The following is a 23689-nucleotide window of genomic DNA, read 5'->3' as shown; positions in this document are numbered from 1 at the left end:
TTCTATCCTAAGTGAGAGGCTTATTATTTTTAAACTGTGCTCCCTACTTCTAGATTCCCCTACGAGGGGTAACATCCTTTCAGCACCTACTCCGTCAAACCCTTTCAAAATATTGTGTGATTCAATAAGATCACTCTTCTTCTGAACTCCAATGACAGGTGACCTTACTTAAAAGTGTAATTTTGCTGGGTAATAGCCAGTTGGCAGCCCATTCTACACCTCTCACTACTTTTATTTCCATTGACTTCAATCAAGAGTGATGTAAAACAGACTTCTAATTCACTATCACACAAAGTCACAATTATCCTCAAAAGAGCACAATCCCTACAACATAGAAGGAGGTCATTCGGCCCACCAAGTCTGCACCGACTTTCCGCATCCTCCCCTCATAACCCAGTCCATCTAACCTACACATCTTTGGACACGAAGGGGCAATTTAGCATGGCCAATCCATCCAACCTCTGCGCATCTTTGGACTGAGAGAGGAAACCAGAACACCGGGGGGGAAACCCACACAGATACGGAGAGACCGTGCAAACACCACATAGACAGTCACCAAAGTCGGAACCTAACCTGAGTCCTGGCGCTGAGACAGTAGTGCTAACCACTGTGCCACCGTGCTGTCCCATTGGCTTTCTGTCTTTTCTATATTCATTAATATTGGCAAACAGACTCATTTCACCTGATATAAGTGAGTCCTGAGACTCCATAGCAAGGGCCCAGAATAAATGGTGAGCACTGCTGCCTCACAGCGCCAAGGACCCAGGTTCAATTCCAGTCCAAGATGGGCAGGTCAAGTAGATTGGCCTTGGTGGGGACCAGTTGTAAACCCTGCTGGTAATAACATCTCCTGAGGCGGAAGGGGAGGGGTGGGTTGGGGGGTGGGGGGAAGGGCTGATTACGTTGGAAAACATAGACTGGGACAATCATGATCAGTCAGTTGCCGGTCAGAAGTCCCACTACAAGCCTCCTGTTGATGTCTCCCAGCCCGTTGTGCTACTCGAATAATGCAGCGGGCTGGAAGAATCCCGGCCCATGAGTCTGGAGAACGCAGAAGGGGAGATGGAGAAAGGTGTGAGATCAGGGCTGGGGTCGGGGGTAACCTACGGGATATTTGGCTCAGTGGGCTGGAAGAAAGTAAGTGCTAGAGATAACTTATCCGATAGCCTCCATTTTAGTGATAAGTCCATAAGCTCCTTGTATTTTTTGGAGGTGAGGGTGGAAGGGAATGGTTTAAGAAGAAAGTAGTGCAAAGTCAGTGGTATCTTTATATTCCAGGATGACCCTGAAATACTGAGCAATTTTGGCAGAGGATTTGATACTATTTTGTGATCCAGACAGATCTGAGTATGAATGGCTAAACCAGTTGTCCACCATGCACATTCAAGTTTGCATTACTTGGACTTCAGGGAGTGGACATGAAGCTTTAGCTGGGGAAAGGATCAGGCTGAGATAGAGTAATAGTTCTACTGAGGTCAAGGGTGTTTAATATGATTTGATTTATTATTATCACATGTATTAGTATACAGTGAGAAGTATTGTTTCTTGCGTGCTATACAAAGCATATCGTACATAGAGAAGGAGAGACTGCAGAATGTAGTGTTACAGTCATAGCTAGGGTATAGAGAAAGATTAACTCAATACGAAGTAGGTCCATTCAAAAGTCTGATGGCAGCAGGGAAGAAGCCGTTCTTGAGTCGGTTGGTACGTGATCTCAGACTTTTGTATCTTTTTCCCGATGGAAGAAGGTGGAAGAGAGAATGTCCGGGGTGCATAGGGTCAATTATACTGGCTGCTTTTCCGAGGCAGCGGGAAGTATAGGCAATGTCAATGGATGGGAGGCTGGATTGAGGGATGGACTAGACTTCATTCACAACCCTTTTTAGTTTCTTGCGGTCTTGGACTGAGCAGGACTAGACCAAGTTGTGTTACAACCAGAAAGAATGCTTTCTATGGTGCATTTGTAGAAGTTGGTGAGAGTCGTAGCTGACATGCCAAATTTCCTTTAACTCCTGAGAAAGTAGAGGCATTGGTGGGCTTTCTTAAATATAGCATCCGCATGGAGGGACCACGACAGATTGTTGCTGATCTGGACACCTAAAAACTTGAAGCTCTCAACCATTTGTACTTTGTTCCCCACTACGCTTCCTGAAGTCAATGACTATTTCCTTTGTTTTGTTGATATTGAGGGGAGATTATTCTCGTCGCATCAGTTCATCAGATTCTCTATCTCTTTCCTATACTATGTCTCATCATTGTTTGAGATCTGACCCACAATGGTGGTATCAGCAAATTTGAAAATCGAGTTGGAGGGGAATTTGGCCATACAGTCAGAGGTGTATAAGGAGTGTAGTAAGTGGCTGAGGACACTACTTTGCAGAACACCAATGTTGAGGATGATCGTGGAAGTGGTGTTGTTGCCTATCCTAACTGACTGCTCTCTGTGGGTGAGGAAGTCTTGGATCCAGTTGCAGAGGGAGGAGCTGAGCCCCAGGCCACGAAGTTTGAGATGAGTCTCGTAGGAATAATGGTGTTAAAGGCTGAGCTGGAGTATATGAATAGGAGTCTGACATAGGTATCGTTATTATCTCGGTGTTCCAGGGTTGAGTGTGGGGCCAGGGAGATGGCGTCTGCTGTGGACCTGTTGCGGGGATAGGCAAACTGTCGTGGAGCCAGGCAGTCTGGGAGGCAGGAATTGATTTTGCCATGACTAACCTTTGAAACACTTCATAATGATGGATGTCAGAGCCACTGGACGATAATCATTAAGGCACGCTGCCTGGCTTTTCTTTGGTACCAGGATGATGGTCGTCTTCTTGAAGCAGGTAGTGACCTCAGATTGGTGTAAAGAGGTTGAAAATGTCTGCAAATACCCCCGCCAGCAGGACCTGAGTGTTTGTCCGGGTACCCCATCCGGTGTTAAGGCTGAGGGTGAGATTGAACATATCAACAGCTTCTGAAATGCCAAGGTGAATGGCAGACCACAGGCTGGAGTTATGAATTTGGTTGTTTTACCATTTTAGGGAGCTGTCTTGAATCATTTGAAATATAATAGGTACTTGTATGTATTTATAATATAGAATGTATGGCATGCATGTAAAATTGTTGTTACTCCTTTAAAGTTCCTTTCTTTTAACAAAGTTATCTTTCTGTCGTTTTCTTTTAATCAATAATAGTTGTTTATTAAAGATTAATGTTTCACATAGTTTGGTATTGAGCCACTCATTTCTGTTCACCCAGAATACAGCTCTGAAAGCAAGTGAGACTCACCCTTACAGCTCCAACCTGCCTTTCTGGATCCAGCTGTTTCCTTGCAGGAGTTTCCCCTCGACAAGCAGTGATTTTAATTTTTATAAATTATCTCCAGCCTACATTCTGTAGGCTGCAGGGCCCCGCCTTAGCTTGGCCACTATTCCTGACTGGCCAGCAGCTCCTAGGGGTAGTCAGCCATCCTGAACAAGCCAGCCAGCGCAGTGGATTGATTAGTCATGAGCTGTAAAATTAAGGGGATCTGCCAGCGGTTGTGTGTTTTGGCAACACGAATTTCCAGCCGGAAATTCTGCCTCACAGCGCCAGAGTCCCAGGTTCGATTCCGACCTCGGGCCACTGTCTGTGTGACGTTTGCACATTCTCCCCATGTCTGCATGGGTTTCCTCCGGGCGCTCTGATTTCTTCCCAGAGTCCAAAGATGTGCGAATTAGGTTGATTGGCCATGAATAATTAACCCGAGTATCAGGAGGATTAGCAGGATAAATGCGTAGGTTGCAGGAATAGGGCCTGGGTGGGATTGTGGTCAGTACAGACTCGATGGACTAAATGGCCTCCTTCTGTACTGTAGGTATTCTTATCAGGACCTTGCCGATTTTGACAAAATCCAGCCATTGCATGGGAAGTTATCAGCATATTCCAGATTCACTGAAGATTGGTTATTTTACAATGGCTTATAGAACAAGATGCTGCTGCCGAATAGTTGGAAGTGTTATAAATGCATTGTTAGATCTTCTATTTCCATTGTCTCTGAGCTTCCAAAACTATTTCTGTCCAGTGGACCTTACCCAAATCACTCTTTCTGGCAATAATAGCATCACAGTGAGGACAATGGTACTTGGGCGCATTGTCTGTGTGCTTCTGCTGGATGTGCATTTTCATTGTCCCACTCTGTGTGAAATTAGCCTGGCACACGTGGCACTTGTAAGGCTTCTCACCTACAAAATATCAGAAATTACAGGTCTTAATTATAGCCCACTAATTACAAACTAATTAGAATTGAATTACATTGCATTCCACATGGTGGCACAGTGGTTAGCACTGCTGCCTCACATCACCAGGGACCCGGGTTCGATTCCCGGCTTGGGTCACTGTGGGGAGTTTGCACGTTCTCCCCATGTCTGTGTGGGTTTCCTCCCACAGTCCAAAAGACTTGCTGGTTAGGGGCATTGGCCATGCTAAATTCTTCCTCAGTGTACCCGAACAGGTGCCGGAGTAGGGGATTTTCACAATAACTTCACTGCAGTGTTAATCTAAGCTTACTTGTGACACTAATAAATAAGCTTTAAAACACAAGAAAGAGTGAGCATAAAAGTAGTAGCTTTGCACAGACATTTTAGAACACACTGTGACTGCTCTTGGTGTCAAGGGTAGGCTGGGGGAGAGGGCCGGAGCTACCCAGTTGTGATACTAACATGTAGAAACTTCTACCCAATGCTCTATGTAAAATTATAATCACTGGGAACAATCGCTGAAGTATTCTTAACATACCTGAGTGAGTTCTCATGTGGCGTTTCAGCTTGTACGTATCTCTGCTAGCATAGCTGCAAAATGTACATGGGAATGGCCGCTCCCCTGTGTGAGAACGGATGTGGCGCTTCAGTTTACTCACCTAAAAAGAATAAAACATGAAAAATACAGTGAGGTGTGATCTGTGGTTTACAAAATAAACTAATAATTAAGGTGTGGAATTGAAACCATAATATGTCACAAACTTGATCCATTGATCCATTTGATGGTCATAATTGCCCTTTTTTCAACTGAATCAAAAATGCATGCCTGATGTTTTAAACCAATGGGTGTCACCAGGGAGGTGTGGTGCTATTATTTTCATTTTGATTACCAGCACAACTGCTGATGGCTGTAAATACATCTGTTCAGTCTGCAGGAAAATCTGAATAAATGGCCAAGTCTGGCAATGAATTGGACTGATTTATACTGCAGATACTGCACATATACATGGCTTTTAATACTTTGATTAACTTACCATTATCAGTACATCTCAAAACTTTAGGTAAGGTCTGATATTGAGCATCTTTGAACAAATTACCATTACATTGTCAGTCAAAGAGCAATACACCATAGAAACTGGCCCTTCGGCCCAACCGGCCCATGCCGACCAGGATGCCCTCCCAGCTAGTCCCAATTGCCCACATTTGGCCCATAACCTCTAATCCTTTCCCATCCATCTACTTATCCAAATGCTTTTTAAATGTTGCTATTGTATCTGCCCCAACCACCTTCTCTGGCAGCTCATTCCATATACACACCACCCTCTGTGTGAAGAAGTTGCCCCTCTGATCCCTTTTAAATCTTTCCCCTCTCACCTTAAACCCATGCCCTCTAGTTTTCAATTCCCCTTCCCTGGGAAAAAAATTATGTGCGTTCATCCTATCCATGCCCCTCATGATTTTACACACCTTAAGGCGACCCCCTCATTCCTCTACGTCCCAAGAAATGAAGTCCTAGCCTGGCCAATCGCTCCCTATCACTTTGGTATTCCAAAGCAATGTGTCATGGATATCTATAATCACTATTTTCAGAAGGGACATTATGTGGAAGCCCCGCCTGTCCCCTCAGGTGGATGTAAAGGATTCCATAGTTCTCTGCAAAGAGGAGCAAAGAGATTCTCCTGGTTAACGGCAAATTACTGTGGATGCTCTGACGCAGGGTCATCCAGGTTCGAAACATTGGCTCTATCCTCTCTCCACAGATGCTGTTAGATCTTCCAGCATTTTCTGTTTTTTGATTGAGATTCCCCTGGTGTCCTATGTAATATTTATCCTTCAATCGAAACAGAGTACATTTATATCACTGCTGTTGATGGGAGCTTCCAGCGTGCAAACCGTCTGTTCTGCCCCCTAACAAGCAGCAGTGACTACACTTTAAAAGTATTCCACAGGTTCTAAAACATTTGGAACATTCAGAAGTCACGAAAAATGTAATGTAGATCGCGGATTATAAATTGACCTGGGAACATTCAAATATCCTCCCGAAAATGGGGGGGGGGGGACTTATACAGAGTATAAAATATGAATTATGGTGTGGGTGTTGTTGGCCACCATTTTGAAATGTGAAAAAACACTAGCAGTTCAAATTACATCAATGCATCACATTTTATTTAATTGAATGATTCTGCAAGCATAGTTTGAACCACAAACATAACTTCCTGCCCGGTTACGCTACATGACCAGAATAGTGCGGCGGGAAACGTAAGCGGGATCCAAAAATCTGATCCCCACCCAATGTCTGGCAGGTCGCAATCTTCCTGCGCTTTTATTTTTGACCAAATCACAGAGTCCATGAAACTCAGCTCGCCCAAAATACGGGTGGAAAAATCTCACAACTTTCCACCCGTTGGACACTTTTGATTATTTTTGGGAAAATTGCCTCCATTGTTTTCAGCATCCTGCACAAAGAGTTAATCAAATTCATCCAGTGTCACTTTGCTTATATCATCATACGGATACCTCTCTGGATCCGATATGGTGCTTTTGGTTTCGGAATTATCCCTCCACAGTTAACTATCTTCCTCTCCATTCATTGAATTGGATATTCTGAAGTTTTTCTGAAGCCTGGTATGAGGAGAGATTGGGTAAACTGGGGTTGTTCTCCCTGGAAAGGCGGAGGATGAGGGGCAACCTAATCGAGGCGTATAAAATTATGAAGGGCATAGATAGGGTGAACAGTGGGAAGCTTTTTCCCAGGTCGGGGGTGACGAACACAAGGGGTCACAGGTTCAAGGTGAGGGGGGCAAGGTTCAACACAGATGTCAGGGGGACGCATTTTACACAGAGGGTGGTGGGGGCCTGGAATGCACTGCCAAGCAAGGTGATTGAGGCGGACACGCTGGGATCGTTTAAGACTTATCTAGATAGCCACATGAACAGACTGGGAATAGAGGGATACAAAAGAATGGTTTAGTTGGGCACATGAGCAGCGCAGGCTTGGCGGGCCGAAGGGCCTGTTCCTGTGCTGCATTGTTCTTTGTTCTTTTTAACAATCTGATGACACTTTGTGGCGTAATAGCACTGCAAAATTGTGATAAAACCATATAAAACATTGTTTGGGACCGCATGTATATTCCCACTCTTTGAGAAAGGTTGCTCTCTGTCAACTATACCCCTATTGCATTCGCTCAGAATATGATTTTTGTATGGCCATGGAGCCACACATCCAAAGATTGAACTAGACATTACAGCCTCTGCTGTAACTGCAATGCGGGTGTGTTCTTGGGCAAGTACATCTTGATCTCATTCGTTATGTGGAATCTGAACATTGCCCACATTAATAAGCTGTGCTACCATTCTTTCCGTAGGTCACTGGGAAGCCTCTTCCGCACCATCAATCCATAATTTCACTCCATCCTCATCCATCTAACCATTTGCCATGGGCATGCACAAAAACTCCTTAAGGGAACTTGACTTTCAATGTAGGTTTACGTTTCAAAATTACCACACGCATTAATGTTGCCCTGTTGGCCATGCAGGCTCGTACCACCATGAATCTTGCTTGTCTTGACATGTCCTGTGGTTTTCACTAGAACTGTTTTCAAACTTTTCCACTTCACAATTCAAAGGTCTGTTTAACTCAGGTAGGAATTTCCAGTCTTGGGATGTGCTCGGCCGGGGAATCCCGCCCCTTATTTTTAAACAGTGACCCCTAGTTCTAGATTCTCCCACAAGAGGAAACGTTCTCTCCACATCCAACATGTCAAGATCCCTCAGGAATTTATTTGTTTTAGTCAAGTCACCTCTTACCTCTCTAAACTCCAGCAGATACAAGCGTAGCCTGTTCAACTTTTCCTCATAAGACAACCAATCAATTCAAGGTATTAGCCTGGTAAACCTTCTCTGAACTGCTCCGACGCATTTACATCCTTCCTTAAATAAGATGACCAATACTTTACACAGTACTGCAAATGTGGTCTCACTACTGCCCTATATAACTGAAGCCTAAACTCCCTTCTTTTGTATTCAAGTTCCCCTGTAATAAATGATAATATTCTATTACCCTTCCTGCTTGCTGTACCTGCATACTAGTCTGTCATTAATACACTAGGACATTTTGATCCCTCTGCACCTCAGAGCTCTGCAATCTCTCACCAGCTAGATAATATGCTAATTTTTTATTCTTCCTGCCAAAATGAACAATTTCACATTTCCCCACAAAATACCCCATTTGCCAGGTCTTTGCCCATTCCCTTAACCTCTGACATTCCTGTCTTCTGAATCTTCTTTCACTTCAAATGCAACTCCAACACCCCTCCCACACCTGAAGGTGTCTCTAAGCAGAGCAGTTCTTCACTTTCTCTCTCATTTTTACTACATACAAAACTCAAAATGTGAGCATTGTTCTGGAAAAGGAGAGGCTCAAACATCTCTCTCTTTCGCACCCCTAGGCAGCATGCAAGAAATAGCTGGTCACCTTATAACCAACCATTCTCTTGTTACTAGCCACCAGTCCCACTTCATGCACAACCTTTATTGCTCTTTTATTTTTTAATGAATATTGTTGCTCTGAATTTCCCCCTCGTCCAGTCTAATCTCCAGATGTATGATTTCCTGGGGTTTTTAAAGTGAATTTCTTCTGCATTATTAGAATTGTTTGAATCAATTGAATACTGATTTTTTTCCTGAATTTAAGGAGACGAAGTAATTAACATTTCCATCATTTTGTTACACAAATCAGATCTGGAAATGCAATGTCAGATGCAATCCCCTAGTTGCCACACTCCGGTGCCTGTTCGGGTACACTGAGGGAGAATTTAGCATGGCCAATGCACCTAATTAACACATCTTTCTGACTGAGAGGAAACCGGAGCGCCCAGAGGAAATCCACAGACACGGGGAGAATGTGCAAACTCCACACAGATAGTGACCCAAGCCATTAATTGAACCCGAGTCCCTGGAGCTGTGCCACCATGCACCCAGGGAAAGGTACAAAAGTTACGCAATTTAGAGAGTTTAGATGATCTTACGTGCAATTTAGATCAATTTTAATGAAGCTTGGATCTTCTTCAGGCACTGCCATGAGGGCTTTGGCTTTTATACTACATTGAATGAGATGGCTTGATCTTTGGTTAGTTTTGAAGGCACAACAAGACATTATTTATCAAAAGCACGATCACAACTTTCACTTTGGACATATCTGAAACAGATTCCCACCTTGTTACGCTACAGACCAGTATAGCGGGGTGGGAAATGTAAGCAGGGCTCAAAAATTCAGCTTCCCACCCAGTGTCCGGCAGATCCGTATCTTCCTGTGGCATTTTTTTGTGACGTAATCATAGTGTGCCATGAAGCTCAGCTGGCCCAAAGAACGGTGGGAAAACCTCCTGATTTCCCGCCCATTGGACTGTTGTGGGAAAATTACCACCGGAGTCAGACTGGAGGTTCAATAACACAGTTTTATTTCAGACACAAAGCTTCGATGGAGAAAGCACTGGTACTCCGCAGTACTTTGGCAGCTACCTTCTCAATAATACAATAGGAGTTGAGCATTTTTATACTATCTTCCTCTCCGTTTACTGAATTAGACATTCCGAAGTTTTTAACAATCTGACAACACTTTACGAGTAATAGCACTGCAAATTATGACAAAACTATATAAACCATCAAGTGGGACCGCATGTATATTCCCACTCTTTGTGAAAGTTTGTTCTCTGTCAACTATCTCCCTATTGCATTCGCTAAGAACATGATTTTTGCATGGCCTGTGGAGCCACACATCCAAAGATTGAACTAGAGACATTACAGCCTCTGCTGTAACTGCAATGTGGGTGTGTTCTTGGCAAGCACATCTTGATCTCATTAGTTATATGGAATCTGAACATTGCCCACATTAATATGCTGTGCTACTGTTCTTTCTGTAGGTCACTGGGATGCCTATTCCACACCATCAATCCACAATTTCACTCCATCCTCATCCATCTAACCATTTGTCATGCGCATGCACAAAAACTCCTTAAGGGAACTTGACTTTCAATGTAGGTTTACGTTTCAAAATTACCACACGCTTTAATGTTGCCCTGTTGGCCATGCAGGCTCGTACCACCATGAATCTTGCTTGTCTTGACATGTCCTGTGGTTTTCACTAGAACTGATTTCAAACATTTCCACTTCACAATTCGGATTGCTGAGCTTATCAAAATTCATAGGCAGTTCATCACGTTGCCAATGTGATGTAATGGACACTCTGGTTTTAGGCTCTCCCGGATGATCAACCGCTGGAAACTGGTCATTTTGGCTGAAGTCTTTTGGTAGTCTCTGTGCAACTCTGGTCTTCTGCCACAACAGTAGACATGCTTAGTAACATGGGAGTAGGCCATTCAGCCCAATCGAGCCTGCTCTGTCATTCAATAAGATAAGGGCTGATTGTATTTGTTTTATAAAGCAAAGCTAGACCAATGAGCTGTTGCTCTGAAATATTTTTTAGTATCGGGGTTTGATTTGGTGTTCTTAAGTGCACAATACGCATTTCATTTCTGGTGACAGTGTTACCATTCTGACAATTTTCAAGGACCCACTCCAATACATGTCTCAAGATTAGCCTGGTGGCTTGTCCCTGTTCGCATGGTGCAGTTGGTCATCAGCACATTCTTCAGGGCAGATTCCTTCCTCTTCCATTCTCACACCAGTTTTTCACCAACACCGATTCCCCTCGCTGCAGCACAGTTAATTGACAAGTTAGCTTTTAACTTTAAATAGCTTCGTACTTCATTCATTTTGTAGGAGGACCCATTTCTGTTCATCCCTTGCCAGGCCATGCACTGATCTGCTCTATTGAGAGTATCTTAAACTCCCGCATACTTTCTTGGTAACACTGCCACCAATGCCTGCTTGATCTCCTGCACTAACCTACAAGGCAGGCACAAATTTAAACATGTATTTTTGAGCTGAAAAATTGAGGCTGACTCCTAATGCAAGAATAGCCATAAATGTGCATGTATTGGTGAAGTTGACTTACACGCTGGTGCCTAGAAAAAGGCACATCTTAATATTGAGTCAACTTACATGCCATGATACATGATAAATGCAAGTTGTTCTTTCTTTATCAGTTATCGGAAACATTTCACATTCTTATCTTTTTATTCCATCAACCTATGACTGAGGTCACTCCCATTTTCAGTGCAATAATTCTTTATCTTCTTGGTACACTTCAGTTGAGCAATGAGCATCCTAATTTCTATATGTGCCTTACTTATCTAACTCACAGATAACACCTCTGATCCAACCTTAGTCTTCCTTCACTTATTACTTAAGAACAAAGAGCAGGAATAAGCCATTCAGCCCCTGGAGCCTGCTACGCCATTTAATAGGATCATGGCTGATCTGACAGTAACCTCAAATCTGCATCCCGCCTACCTGTGATTAACTATAACCCCCTTGACGACCAAGAACCTATCTAACTCTGCCTGAAAACTATTCAAAGATTCTGCTTCCACCAGCCTTTCAGGAAGAGAGTTCCAGACACTCACCACTCTCAGAGTGAAAGAATTTCACCTCAAATGGGCGATCCTTTGGCTGAAATTCTCCCATCTCACCTGCCGCAGGAATCATAGCAGGCGAGACAGAAAATACAAAGATCCGTTGAACTCGTGCGGGGATTTTCGATCTTGGGATGTGCGTGGCCGGGGATTCCTGCCCCTTATTTTTCAAGTGACACCTAGTTCTAGATTCTCCCACAAGAGGAAACGTCCTCTCCACATCCAACATGTCAAGACCCCTCAGGAATTTATTTGTTTTAATCAAGTCACCTCTTACCTCTCTAAACTCCAGCAGATACAAGTCTAGCCTGTCCAACTTTTCCACATAAGATAACCAATCCATGCCAGGTATTAGTCTGGTAAACCTTCTCTGAACTGCTCCAACGCATTTACATCCTTCCTTAAATAAAATCAGATCTGGAAATGCAATGCCGATATAAAGATGCAACGTGTGTGATTTCTGCCTCCAATATAAAGTTTAAAATTTATTTCTTACTGTCACAAGTAGGCTTACATTAACACTGCAATCAAGTTACTGTGAAAATCCCCTGGTTGCCACACTCTTAAGAACAAGTGTTCCCTGTTCGGGTACACTGAGGGAGAATTTAGCATAGCCAATGCACCTAATTAGCACGTCTTTCTGACTGTGAAAGGAAAACCAGAGCGCCCAGAGGAAACCCACGCAGACACGGGGAGAACATGCGAACTCCACACAGACAGTGATTCAAGCCGGGAATCGAACCCGAGTCCCTGGCGCTGTGAGGCTGTGTCACCGTGCTGCCCAGGGAACAGTACAAAATTTAGAGAGTTTAGATGATTTTAAGTACAATTTAGATCAATTTTAATGAAGCTTGGTTCTTCTTCAGGCACTGCCATGAGGGCTTTGGCTTTTATACTGCATTAAATAACAGATCTTGATCTCTGGTTAGTTTTGAAGGCACAACAAAACATTATTTATTAAAAGCACGATCACAACTTTTACCTTGGGCATATCTGAAACAGTTTTTAACCCTCCCGCCATCTTAGGGCAAATTAAAAGTTTGAAGCCACAACTGTAAATATAAAAGCCTCAACGTTTCGTACAGTTTTCGGGTTATAATTTTTTGGTAGCAGTATGAAAGGGGCAGCCACATGGCTTTCCTGCTCCAAAGTCAATTCTCCCAAATTGCACACTTTGTGATTTTCCACAAAAATCCAATCAAATCAGAAGATCCCACACAGATATACCAGATTATCATGATATATTCAAACTTGAAAATTTGTTCCTCCTTTACCTCTTTGGGGTAATCACAGCACCATGAAAAATAAATCACCATTCTGTTTATGAAATATGTCTGCAAAAGAGACTGCAGTTTTTGGTACATCATCAAGCTACAACACTCAATCCTACAGAAAAGTGACTCTTATTGTTAATAAGAAAGTAGTACTTGATGAATAGAAATGGCAAATTGGTAAAAAATCAGGACCTTGGGAAACAAGTAAAGGAGACCGTGACTTTATCAGTCTTTGCTGGATTTGAACTCATACTTAATGCTCCTAATTTTTCTTCCTGGCTTCAGCCTGAGTTCAAGCAGATGGATGCACCTGAATTGTGCTACACAGGGCAGCACCATTGCACGATGGTTAGCAACGCTGCCTCACAGTGCCAGGGACCCAGGTTCGATTCCCGACTTGGGTGGCTGTCTGTGTGGAGTCTGCACAGGGAATTGTTCTCCCCGTGTCTGCGTGGGTTTCCTCCGGATGCTCCGGTTTCCTCCCACAGTCTGAAAGATGCGCTGGTTAGGTGCATTGGCCATGCTAAATTCTCCCTTAGTGTACCTGAACAGGCGCCAGAGTGTGGTGACTAGGGGATTTTCATAGTAACTTAACTGCAGTGTTAATGTAACTCTACTTGTGACACTAATAAATGAACTTTAAACTTAAAATGTGGATTTCTGGGTTTGGGTCATTAGCAGTGCCCTAGGGTAACCCGACACATACACAGTATTACACTCACCTCCACACTAGCATAATCACAGATTGAGCATTTGAAGGGTTTCTCATGGGTATGCTTGTAGCGTCTGTGCCGCACTACTTCACCACTTGTAACAAAGGCCATAGCACAATCAGGACACTTATGTGGTCTGGTACCTAAGAAGAAAAGTGTAGTCAGATTAATGTCTTCATTTTAAGTAGGTTAAAAAGAGGTTAAAGTGCCGATTTGCTGTAATTATACGCTTATGCTACAAATGCAAGATTACTTTGTTTCAGGTCAGCATCTTTCATTGAGGGCAAGATGGAGAAATGAATGCCCAGAAGGTAAAAAACAGGTCAGACCACTTTACTTCCTTCCCTGTTTTCCTGGTGTTGAATTTTAAAGTATACGAGAGCAATTTTAGGCCAGTATTCTTATTTCCCTGTTTTACTGTTTTTTTCCTTCTGGGTGGGGTATGTATGCTGACTGCAAGCCTGGTTGTTAAAGGGAGGCCCAGGCTCTTTCACTGGGAAGAAGGTGCAAGATATTCATCACACTAGTAAACAATGACCACAGCAGCTGTGCTGATAGTAGATTGACTCTCAGGCCTGAGTTTTCAATCTCACATCGGGTATGCAGAATCAGGTTAATTCCCGGCTCCGCGAACCAGCATTTCAGTTTTTTTGGTACGAGGGGGATGGGGGTATAATGGGAGCCATGGGTGGATGTCCCAGGGAATTGTGTGAGCTCTGAGGCGGCCCAGCATGAATTAGGCAACTCGTGTGGATATAACAAGTGATCCTTCAAAACGGTTAATCTGTGAGGGAGGAAGTCCATTTACAGTCCCAGCGTTTTGGAGGAGACCTCATTATATTGGCACCATTGCCTGGTATTAATATGCTATATATCAGTGGATGTATGATGAAGAGTGTCACAGTCCTTAGCCTATCCACTTGCACTCTTGCCACTTGTCTATCAGGATGCACCCAAACAGTTAACCCTTGACCAGGTTCCTCACATCTGCACTGTCCTGGCCAAAATGTGTGACTAAGGAATAAGCCAGCATGACTGTCAGTGTTCAGGAGCACAGCATGCGATCTGGAAGTGACAGTCACAACATCTAAGACACCATCATTGTGCGGAGCCATTTCCTCCACCGCGTCAACAGTACTCACTGATGAAGCGGTGAAAATGATTAGTGCATGTAAGCAGTCAGATGTGAATGAGAGCATTGTAAGATGCATAGCTCACAACACTTTTCATTTTATATTTGTATTGAATGAAGTTGGGGTCTAGAAGATAGCTAATTGTTATTTCGACCTGGATACAAGGGCGATGTAATTCACTTTGCATGGGGGTGCGCTTTGAGAGGGGATGGGTCCTTAGGAAGCTATTGTAGGATCGAATTGCAGGTTTCCCTGAAAATATCACTGAACCTCAGAATTAGTCTGCAAGAATCAGAGAGAGAGCAAAAGACACGCAAAAGTCTATATTGTTCACCACACAGAATGTGGGTGTGAGCTTGCCCTCGGATTGAGGAGATCAGGGTTGTGAGGGTTTAACGAAGCTGGAAGACTTGCCTAGCTTTGGCTGGAGAGAGGGATCTCCAGGGTATAACCCACGCTGTGAAAGTCAGTTCAGGGGCTGGAAATTAACTGGACATGAAACACAGAAACTTCTGACTCAGAGGCAGAAAGTGCTACCTACTGAATTACAATGACTTAGAATCACAGAATCCCGACAGTACATGGGGCCATTCGACCCATCGAGCCTGCAGACAACAATGCCACCCAGGTCCAAATCCCGGTAACCCGATGTATTTACCCTGCTAATCCCTGACACTAAGGGGCAATTTAGCATGGCCAATCCAGCTAACCTGCAGATCTTTGGAGTGTGTGAGGAAACCGGAGCATGCAGAAAAACCCAAGGACAGAATGTGCAAACTCCACACAGTCACCGAAGACCGGAATTGAACCCTGGTCCCTGGTGCTGTGAGGCAGCAATGCTAACTTATGGAATCATAGAATCCTTAGAGTGCAGAAGGAGGCCATTCGGCCCATTGAATCTGCACTGACTCTTCGACAAAGCATCCCACCCAGGCTCTATCCCCGTAACCCCATCTATTTACCCCACTAATCCCCCTAATCTGCATATCTTGGGATTCAAAGGGGCAATTGAGCATGGCCAATCCACCTAACCTTCACATCTTTGGAGTGTGGGAGGAAACCGGAGCATCCGGAGGAAACCCACGGAGATACGGGGAGAATGTGCAAACTCCACACAGTCATCCAAGGCCGGAATCGAACCTGAGTCCCTGGCGCTGTGAGGCAGCAGTGCTAACCACTGTGCCATCGTGCTGCCCTAACTTGTGTGGAACAGTCCAAGATAAAGGAGTAAATTCTACGTTCCCTCAGTAACAGTAGGAGCCAAGCTCACAGGAACCACAGAGTGGAGATAGGGCTGTAGTACTGATTCTTCAACTGAAACAACCTTTGAGCAAATAAGTTTCTGCCATAAGGAGAGGCTGCATTACCACAACTGGTTTTAGAATCAGTCAGTAAAGTTCAGCTGTAACACATGCAGATGTAAAAGCTAACCGGACACCTACCTGTGTGAGTGTTGATATGGTTTTGTAGAAGTGTGATGGTTCGGAAAGCCTTTTCACAAAGATGACACTTGTGTGGTCGCTCATCTGTATGGCTTCGCATGTGACGGTCTAGATTAGATCTTTGTGGAAAGGTGTACGAACACAGTTTACACTGAAATGTTTGCCTAAGGTCTGTCAAAAAAAAGCATTTCAAAGAACGAAAAACTTTATTTTTATCACACCTTTCAAAACAACATCAAAGCTCCTGAAAACGTATTACCTCCAAAGAGATTTACACTATTTTACCAGTAACTCATGGATGAACATTGAGTTGAGAGGATTAATTCTCAGTGAGACATCTGTACTGCAGAAAAATAGATTTAATTACCTAATATGAAGTTATAAGGTATAATTATTTCATTTTACTAAAATACTTAACAACAGATTTTTTTCTTAATGCTTAGACACAAAGCACATGGGTAGAGGTTATGTACGGCAGTCAAAAGGGAGGATTCATAGACATGGAGCAACCTGGCTAATTCATAGGTTCATAGAATCCCTACCGTGAAGGATAAGGCCATTCAGTCCAAGGAGTCTGCATTGACTCTTCGATAGAGCATCTTACCTAGGTCCCAATGCCCAACCTATCCCCGTAACCCCATGCATCTACCATGCTAATCCCCCTAACCTACACATCTTGGGACACGATGGGGCAACTTAGCATGGTCAATCCACCAAACCTGCGCATCTTTTCTCTGCGGGAGGAAACCTGAGTACCTGGAGGAAACCCACGCAGACATGGAAGAACGTGCAAACTCCACACAGTCACCCAGAATTGAACCCAGGTCCCTGGTGCTGTGAGGCAGCAATGCTAACCACTGTCCCGCATCCTCCTCCAATGAGTTGTTTAACCATTCATTATTGGATGTGGCAGGACTGCAGAGCTTAGATCTGAACTATTGATTGTAGGATTGCTTAGCTGTCTATTGCGTGCCTCATACACTGCTTGGCAAACAAGTAGCCATGTTGTAGCTTCACCAGGTTGACAGCTCATTTTACGTATGCCTGGTGCTGCTCCTGGCATGCCCTCCTTCCTACTACACTCTTCATTGAACTAGGTTTGGTCCCCTGAAGTAGTGGTCATGTTCGAAAGGGGGATATGCTAAGCCATGGGTTATAGATTGTGGCTGAATACAATTCTGCTGCTGCTGATGACCCAGTGCCTCATGGATGGCCAGTCCCATGACAGATGGTTGAATGTGAACCTGGGTCCCCAGAGCATTACCCTGGCTCTCTGGGTTACTAGTCCAGTAGGTCACTGCTTCTCCTATTCTCCAATGCCATTGGATTGGGCTACTATTCCTATTGTACCTGAGCAAGTGTGATTCCATCTTTCAACTTGTATCCACCTGCCACTCCTGTGGGAATGTGATGTGCATCTGTTTCCACAAGAGGATCCAGTTTGAATCATTGCTCAGCTAGTCAGCAGCAGTGCAGAAAGGACTCTGACTTACATACAGTCCCACAGATGTTTAATCTAGACATTTATGGTGAGAGGACATTGCCATACCTGGAAGGCAACATGCCTGCCAGCAATGTAAAGCAAAAGAGATCTCATTGCTGGTAACGATCTTTATACTTTCAGATTGCTGCCCAGATAGCTGGATTTGGGGACAGATTGAGAACATGTGAAGGGAAATTGAGGGCAGCACTGTGGTCCAGTGGTTAGCACTGCTACCTCACAGCACCAGGGACCCAGGTTCAATTCCCGGCTTGGGTCACTGTGTGTGTGGAGTTTGCACATTCTCCCCGTGTTTGCGTGTGTTTCCCCCAGAGGCTCATATTTTCTCCCACAGTTGGTTAGGTGCATTGGCCATGCGCCGAACCAACTGTGGGAGTTGGTTCAGTGTATCTCCCTCAGTGTATCAGAAAAAGGCGCTGGAGTGTGGCGATTAGGGGATTTTCACAGTAACTTAATTGCAGTGTGAATGTAAGCCTACTTGTGACTAATAAATAAACTTTACTTTATCCAATTTGGTTTCAACCCTTCTAGCAGGCAGGTGTCCGAGTTGGAGCTGGTCCACCTACATTTAATCAAATAACTTATTTTATATTTGTTCACAGGACATGGGTGTCGCCGGCTAGGCCGGCATTTTAATTACATATTCCTAATTGCCCCTTGAGAAGGTGGTGGTGAGCCATCACCTTTAACTGCTGCAGTCCACTTTGATGTAAGTACACCCACAGTGCTGCTTCGTAAGGAGTTCTGGGAATGTGACCCAGCGACAGTGAAGGAACAGCGATATATTTCCATGTCAGCATGGACTTGGAGGTGAACTTGCAGGCGGTGGCGTTTCCAATCAACTGCTGCCCTTGTCCTTCTAGATGGTAGAGGTCACTGGTTTGGAAGGTGCTGTCAAAGGAGCCCTGGTAATTTGCTGCAATGCATCTTGTAGATATACACTGTCTCTCGTGGTAATGGGGGGATTGGGGGGGGGGGGGGGGGGGGATGTTGTGCACTGGATATCAATCAAGCTGGCTGCTTTGTTCTGGATGGTGTTGAGCTATTCTAACTTGCATCTTGTGGATGGCACCCTTTGTCAAATGGTACAGCTACTTCATTTGCTGTATCATTTCCAACAAAACCCAGCATCCATTAGCTTTCATAGAAGAAATCATAGAAACCCTACAGTACAGAAAGAGGCCATTCAGCCCATCGAGTCTGCACCGACCACAAATCCACCCAGGCCCTACCCCCACATCCCTACATATTTACCCACTAATCCCTCTAACCTACGCACCTCAGGACACTAAGGGCAATTTTTTTTTTTTAGCATAGCCAATCAACCTAACCTGCACATCTTTGGACTGTGGGAGGAAACCGGAGCACCCGGAGGAAACCCACGCAGACACGAGGAGAATGTGCAAACTCCACACAGACAGTAACCCAAGCCGGGAATCGAACCCAGGTCCCTGGAGCTGTGAAGCAGCAGTGCTAACCACTGTGCTACCGTGCTGCCCAGAACTCCTTATGAAGCAGCGCTGTGGGTGTACTTACATCAAAGTGGACTGCAGCAGTTAAAGGGTCATCTGGACTTGAAACATCAGCTCTTTTCTCTCCTTATAGATGCTGCCAGACCTGCTGAGATTTTTCAGAATTTTCTCTTTTGGTCGCTGACTGACAAAATGGCATCAACATTCACTTGGTAAACTTACATCCATGATCTCTTATTCGAAAGACCTGAATCAGTCACTTTCCATCTACTCTCTCCTATCCCTTCAGAGTTGTAAACACTTTGATCAAATCACCTTTGCTCTCATGAAAACAACTCAAATGTTTAATGTCTTTCTTTATATTTGTATTTTCTCACACCAAGTAGCAATTTGTGAAACTGCATTGCACCATCACTGACTTCAACACTGTTTCTATAGTGTGCAGCCCAAATCTGCACACTGCTTAAACCATGGGTTTGCTAAAGCTTTAGGTACATTCATTCATTAGATGTTGAATTTCAGTTGCTGTACCATTTCCGACAAAAACCCAGCATCCCGTTAGCTTTATCCATTTGAGGTCCTGAGATTCTATGAACCTGATCCTGTAAATCCCTCCAGTGTCCACATTCAAAATATAATTCTTACTTTGACCAAAATGATGTCCATTGCCTAGCTCTGGGTTAAGCTTATTTAGGACTTCTTTGTTGTGCTTGTGGATGGAGAAGAATGACTACAACAATAATTTAACAACAATAATGGCAATAGTGACTTTAAAATGGCTTTTCTGGCTAAGAGTTAAGCATGCTGGGATTTTTGGTCAACTTATAATTAAAACCAGATTCAAGTCGTAAAGTTTCTCTGGTCTGGTAGCTGTGATCCGTAGCTTCCCAGATAACGGAGGTTTCTTACATTTGACCCAGACATTGAGTTTTGATTTACTGTCATGTGTGGAACATGTCAAATGAACTAAGCATAATGGCATTATTTGCAAGTAATTTCATTGGATGTTCAAGCCATGTGATCGGTTTCTGGTTACACAGTTGGCTGGATGACAGAGAATCTTCTGGAGGCAAATGGAGGATTTGTAGATAAATGGCATTGCAGCCTTTGTTTGCCAGTGAAAACTCGATCGAGAATAACCATCGTAGGAAATGTACCCTGAAGGATACTTCAAAGAAAATAGATTCTACATCGAGGATAGTTCTTGGCCAGAGTTTTTCTGAAACTCGATAGTATCTATTTTCAGTTAAATAATTAAAGTTGACATTCAGTTAATGTGCAGTTAAGAGTTAAAAGTTCAGTAAAGGAGTTAATGAGTTGCAAGTGTTTATCTTTGAGTTGGTACCAGAAGTATTAAATGAAGAAATCGTTGAATTACAGCCTTTGTTTGTCTCATTAAACTGGAGTGCTTGCACGGTGGTTAAATTAAAAGCCGGATAACATGCTGTACTCACAAACTTAGTGGGACCTTCCTTAGGTAATTAGCCTTACATATCACTTGCTGGAGCGCGCGAGATGTAGGCTAAACAAGAGATTCACCAGAACCACATCAGGATCCATATGATATGTGCAGCAGTGAGGCTGCTTTTCAGGGCACAATTCTCCTTAGATGGACAAGTAGTAGCAGCAGACTAGATCCACACCTTGAACTTGTGACGTTATAAACATCTTAGCCTATTTGCAGCTGTTTGCATAGCAAAAGGAATTTAACCCTGTGCCTTTCAAGGTCACAAAACTATCCTTGATAGTATAACAGAAAGAGAGAGACAGGGCAGTACAATCATCTTTATTGTACTTGCATAACCCAAGAGTGCTATCAGCAGACAGCACTGCCATTTAGGGTCAGCCAATGTGTCCTTGGCCTGCTGCAATGTTCTTACCTGACAAAGGAGCAGCACTCTGAAAGCTAGTGGCTTTTGCTACCAAATAAATCTGTTGGACTTTAACCTGGAGTTGTGAGACTTCTTACTCCTGCAATGTTCCTGTGAAGCTCAACCCATCTGGAGGGACATCTCATTTTCCAGCTGGGCACATTACAGTCTTCCAATCTCAACATCGAATTCAACAACTTCAGATGATTAGCTCTACCCTACCTCGACCCCTTTGTTTTCATTCTATTTAATTTTTAACTGTTCTCCCCCTTTTATTTTTTGTCGTGCTTAAATTTTCTTCCCCCCACTCTTTCCCCCTATTTTATCCCCCGTTTTATCTTTTCTCCTCCTTTGCTTCCCTTTTCCCCCTTCTTCTCAATTTTACCACTCTCCCACCCATCTGCCCCTCCCAACACATCTCCCCCGTCACAGCTTACCCTCTGATTTCAGCTTCTCTACTATTTGGCCATTCACACCTTCTCTCTGGACTGCCATTAGCACCTCTTAGCCTTTCCCCTTGTTTTTGTAGCTATGACTCATCTTTCATTCCCTCTCTCTACAGTATAAATATCTCCCACTTTCTATGCCTTTTAGCTTTGACAATGGCTGATCTGGACGCAAAACATCAGCTCTTCTCTCTCCGCTGCCAGACCTGCTGAAATTTTCTGGCATTTTCTCTTTTGTTTAAAATAAGTGATTATTAATCACACCTGCAGAAAGTCCTAACTGTAGGGGTTAAACTCAAGAATTAAAACTCATCCCTGTTCATAATTGGGGGGTACGATTTCAACACATATGCAAACGGTCTCCTTAAGACATATCCTTTGTTTTGTTTGTAACTCAAGTCAATCATTCTTTGGTGTTTTGTGAAATGGTCAGTGAGGTGATGAAGTCGATCATATAATGGGTCATCAGCTAAGTTGCTATTTCGTGTTTGGCCCTTCCAACCTGCATTTCACCTAGTTAATTTGTCCCAATTGCTGTTGCCAGTGGTTGTAGGGTCAGGATAAAGGGAGGCTGGCTCTAACGTGGGAATGTGGAGGAGCTGTGATCATCGGTGTCTGACGGGGGCAAGTAGAAGGATTCTGATTCAATTACAGAAATTCTCTCTGAAAGAAGTTCTCTCAAGCTTCAAATATATACATATATAATATATATATATGCTCAAACAAAAACAAACACTAACCTTTCTTTTTAATTTTGGTAAGTCTGGTTGTTATGGCGGGACCAATATTTTTCTCACCAGTCACATCCGCTCTTCGCCCTTCCAGCTGCCTCTCTCTACAGTCACAAGTAGTCAAATCTGTATTATTGCCAACTTGTATGTTATACTGCAGACTACTATTCTCCTTTTTGACAAGAGTATCATGGTCTTGATCTACGATCATGCCTAAGTATTCTGTCCCAGCAGTAGCTGCATCCAGTTCCACTCTTTCGATGCTCTGCATCTCTCCATTTGGCCCTACCTAATAACAAAGATGTTATCAATACAAAGGTTAAAACAGGAGTGCAAATACAATTTAAACTGCAACTTTAGCATATGTCATCAGCGAACAGTACAGATGTCTAAGGAAGATAGACTTCTTCCTTGTCCTAGCTGATATTGCACCTAACTAATCAGACAACCTGACGTGAATATTTATAGAATAGAATCATAGAATCCCTACAGTGCAGAAGGAGGCCATTCGGCCCATCAAAGCTGCACCGACAACAATTCCACCCGGACCCTATCCCCGTAACCCACGTATTTATCCTGCTAATCCCGACACTGAGGGACAATTTAGCATTGCCAATCCACCTAACACACATATCTTTGGAGTGTGGGAGGAAACTGGAGCACCCGGGGGAAATCCACGCAGACACGGGACGAATGTACAAACTCCACACAGTCATCCGAGGCCAAAATTTAACGCGGGTCCCTCCAATCCGTTGCCATCTGTAATATATCTTATGTATGTCAAACACAAACCAGTGCATGTTCCAAAATGGAAATCTCTTTTACGCTGCTACTCAATATTTATTTTTTTCTATTGCTATCATGGTACATTAGTGATTCATGGGGAAATATGTTTATGAATTAATAATGCTTAGAATCAAACATTCCCTTAAGTCTGATTATCTATTTAACACAATCATTTTTATTTTGCCTTTTAATAGTATATACAATTGCACATGTTTTTTGCAATATAAATTCTTGGCTAGAAAGTAATTAAAATGTTTATATTTCCCTTTCTTATTAGTTTCTTTTTTAATAACTTCTACTCAGTGTGTTCAGCAATACTGAAATGATTTCCTATTCCTTGCCTTAACCCACTATAGTGCTTCATGTGTTTGTATTTTTATTAATAAAGGTTAAGTTGCTACATTTAAGTGTGACAGTGTGTGGTGTGCACTTTGGTCCTCCAACTCTGGCTTTCAGTAAAGTTTGTCCACCACAGGTGGCTCTCATAGTTTGCTTGCCCGCCTCACCCCCTTCTTCATCACTTCCCTTTCCACCTTGAAATGCTTACTCAAAAGCCATCTTCTTC

General features: G+C 43.5%; 1 protein-coding gene across 1 annotated transcript in view; it reads right to left on the bottom strand.

Moving 5' to 3' along the window:
* Positions 1-22411, bottom strand: part of LOC144508415 (transcriptional repressor CTCF-like) — a 41905-nt gene extending 19494 nt beyond the window's left edge. Inside the window, exons 1-5 of the mRNA XM_078236300.1 lie at positions 22348-22411; positions 16318-16488; positions 13752-13885; positions 4759-4879; positions 4056-4205 (exon numbers count right to left, since the gene is read on the bottom strand). Coding sequence (XP_078092426.1) covers positions 4056-4205; positions 4759-4879; positions 13752-13885; positions 16318-16417 — 505 coding nt within the window. The 5' untranslated portion in view covers positions 16418-16488; positions 22348-22411. The remainder of the gene's footprint in view (positions 1-4055; positions 4206-4758; positions 4880-13751; positions 13886-16317; positions 16489-22347) is intronic.
* Between the last annotated feature and the right edge of the window lie 1278 nt (positions 22412-23689).

Source organism: Mustelus asterias, chromosome 20, assembly GCF_964213995.1.
Source record: "Mustelus asterias chromosome 20, sMusAst1.hap1.1, whole genome shotgun sequence".
Taxonomy (NCBI): domain Eukaryota; kingdom Metazoa; phylum Chordata; class Chondrichthyes; order Carcharhiniformes; family Triakidae; genus Mustelus; species Mustelus asterias.
This window is presented reverse-complemented; position numbering and strand designations above follow the sequence as displayed.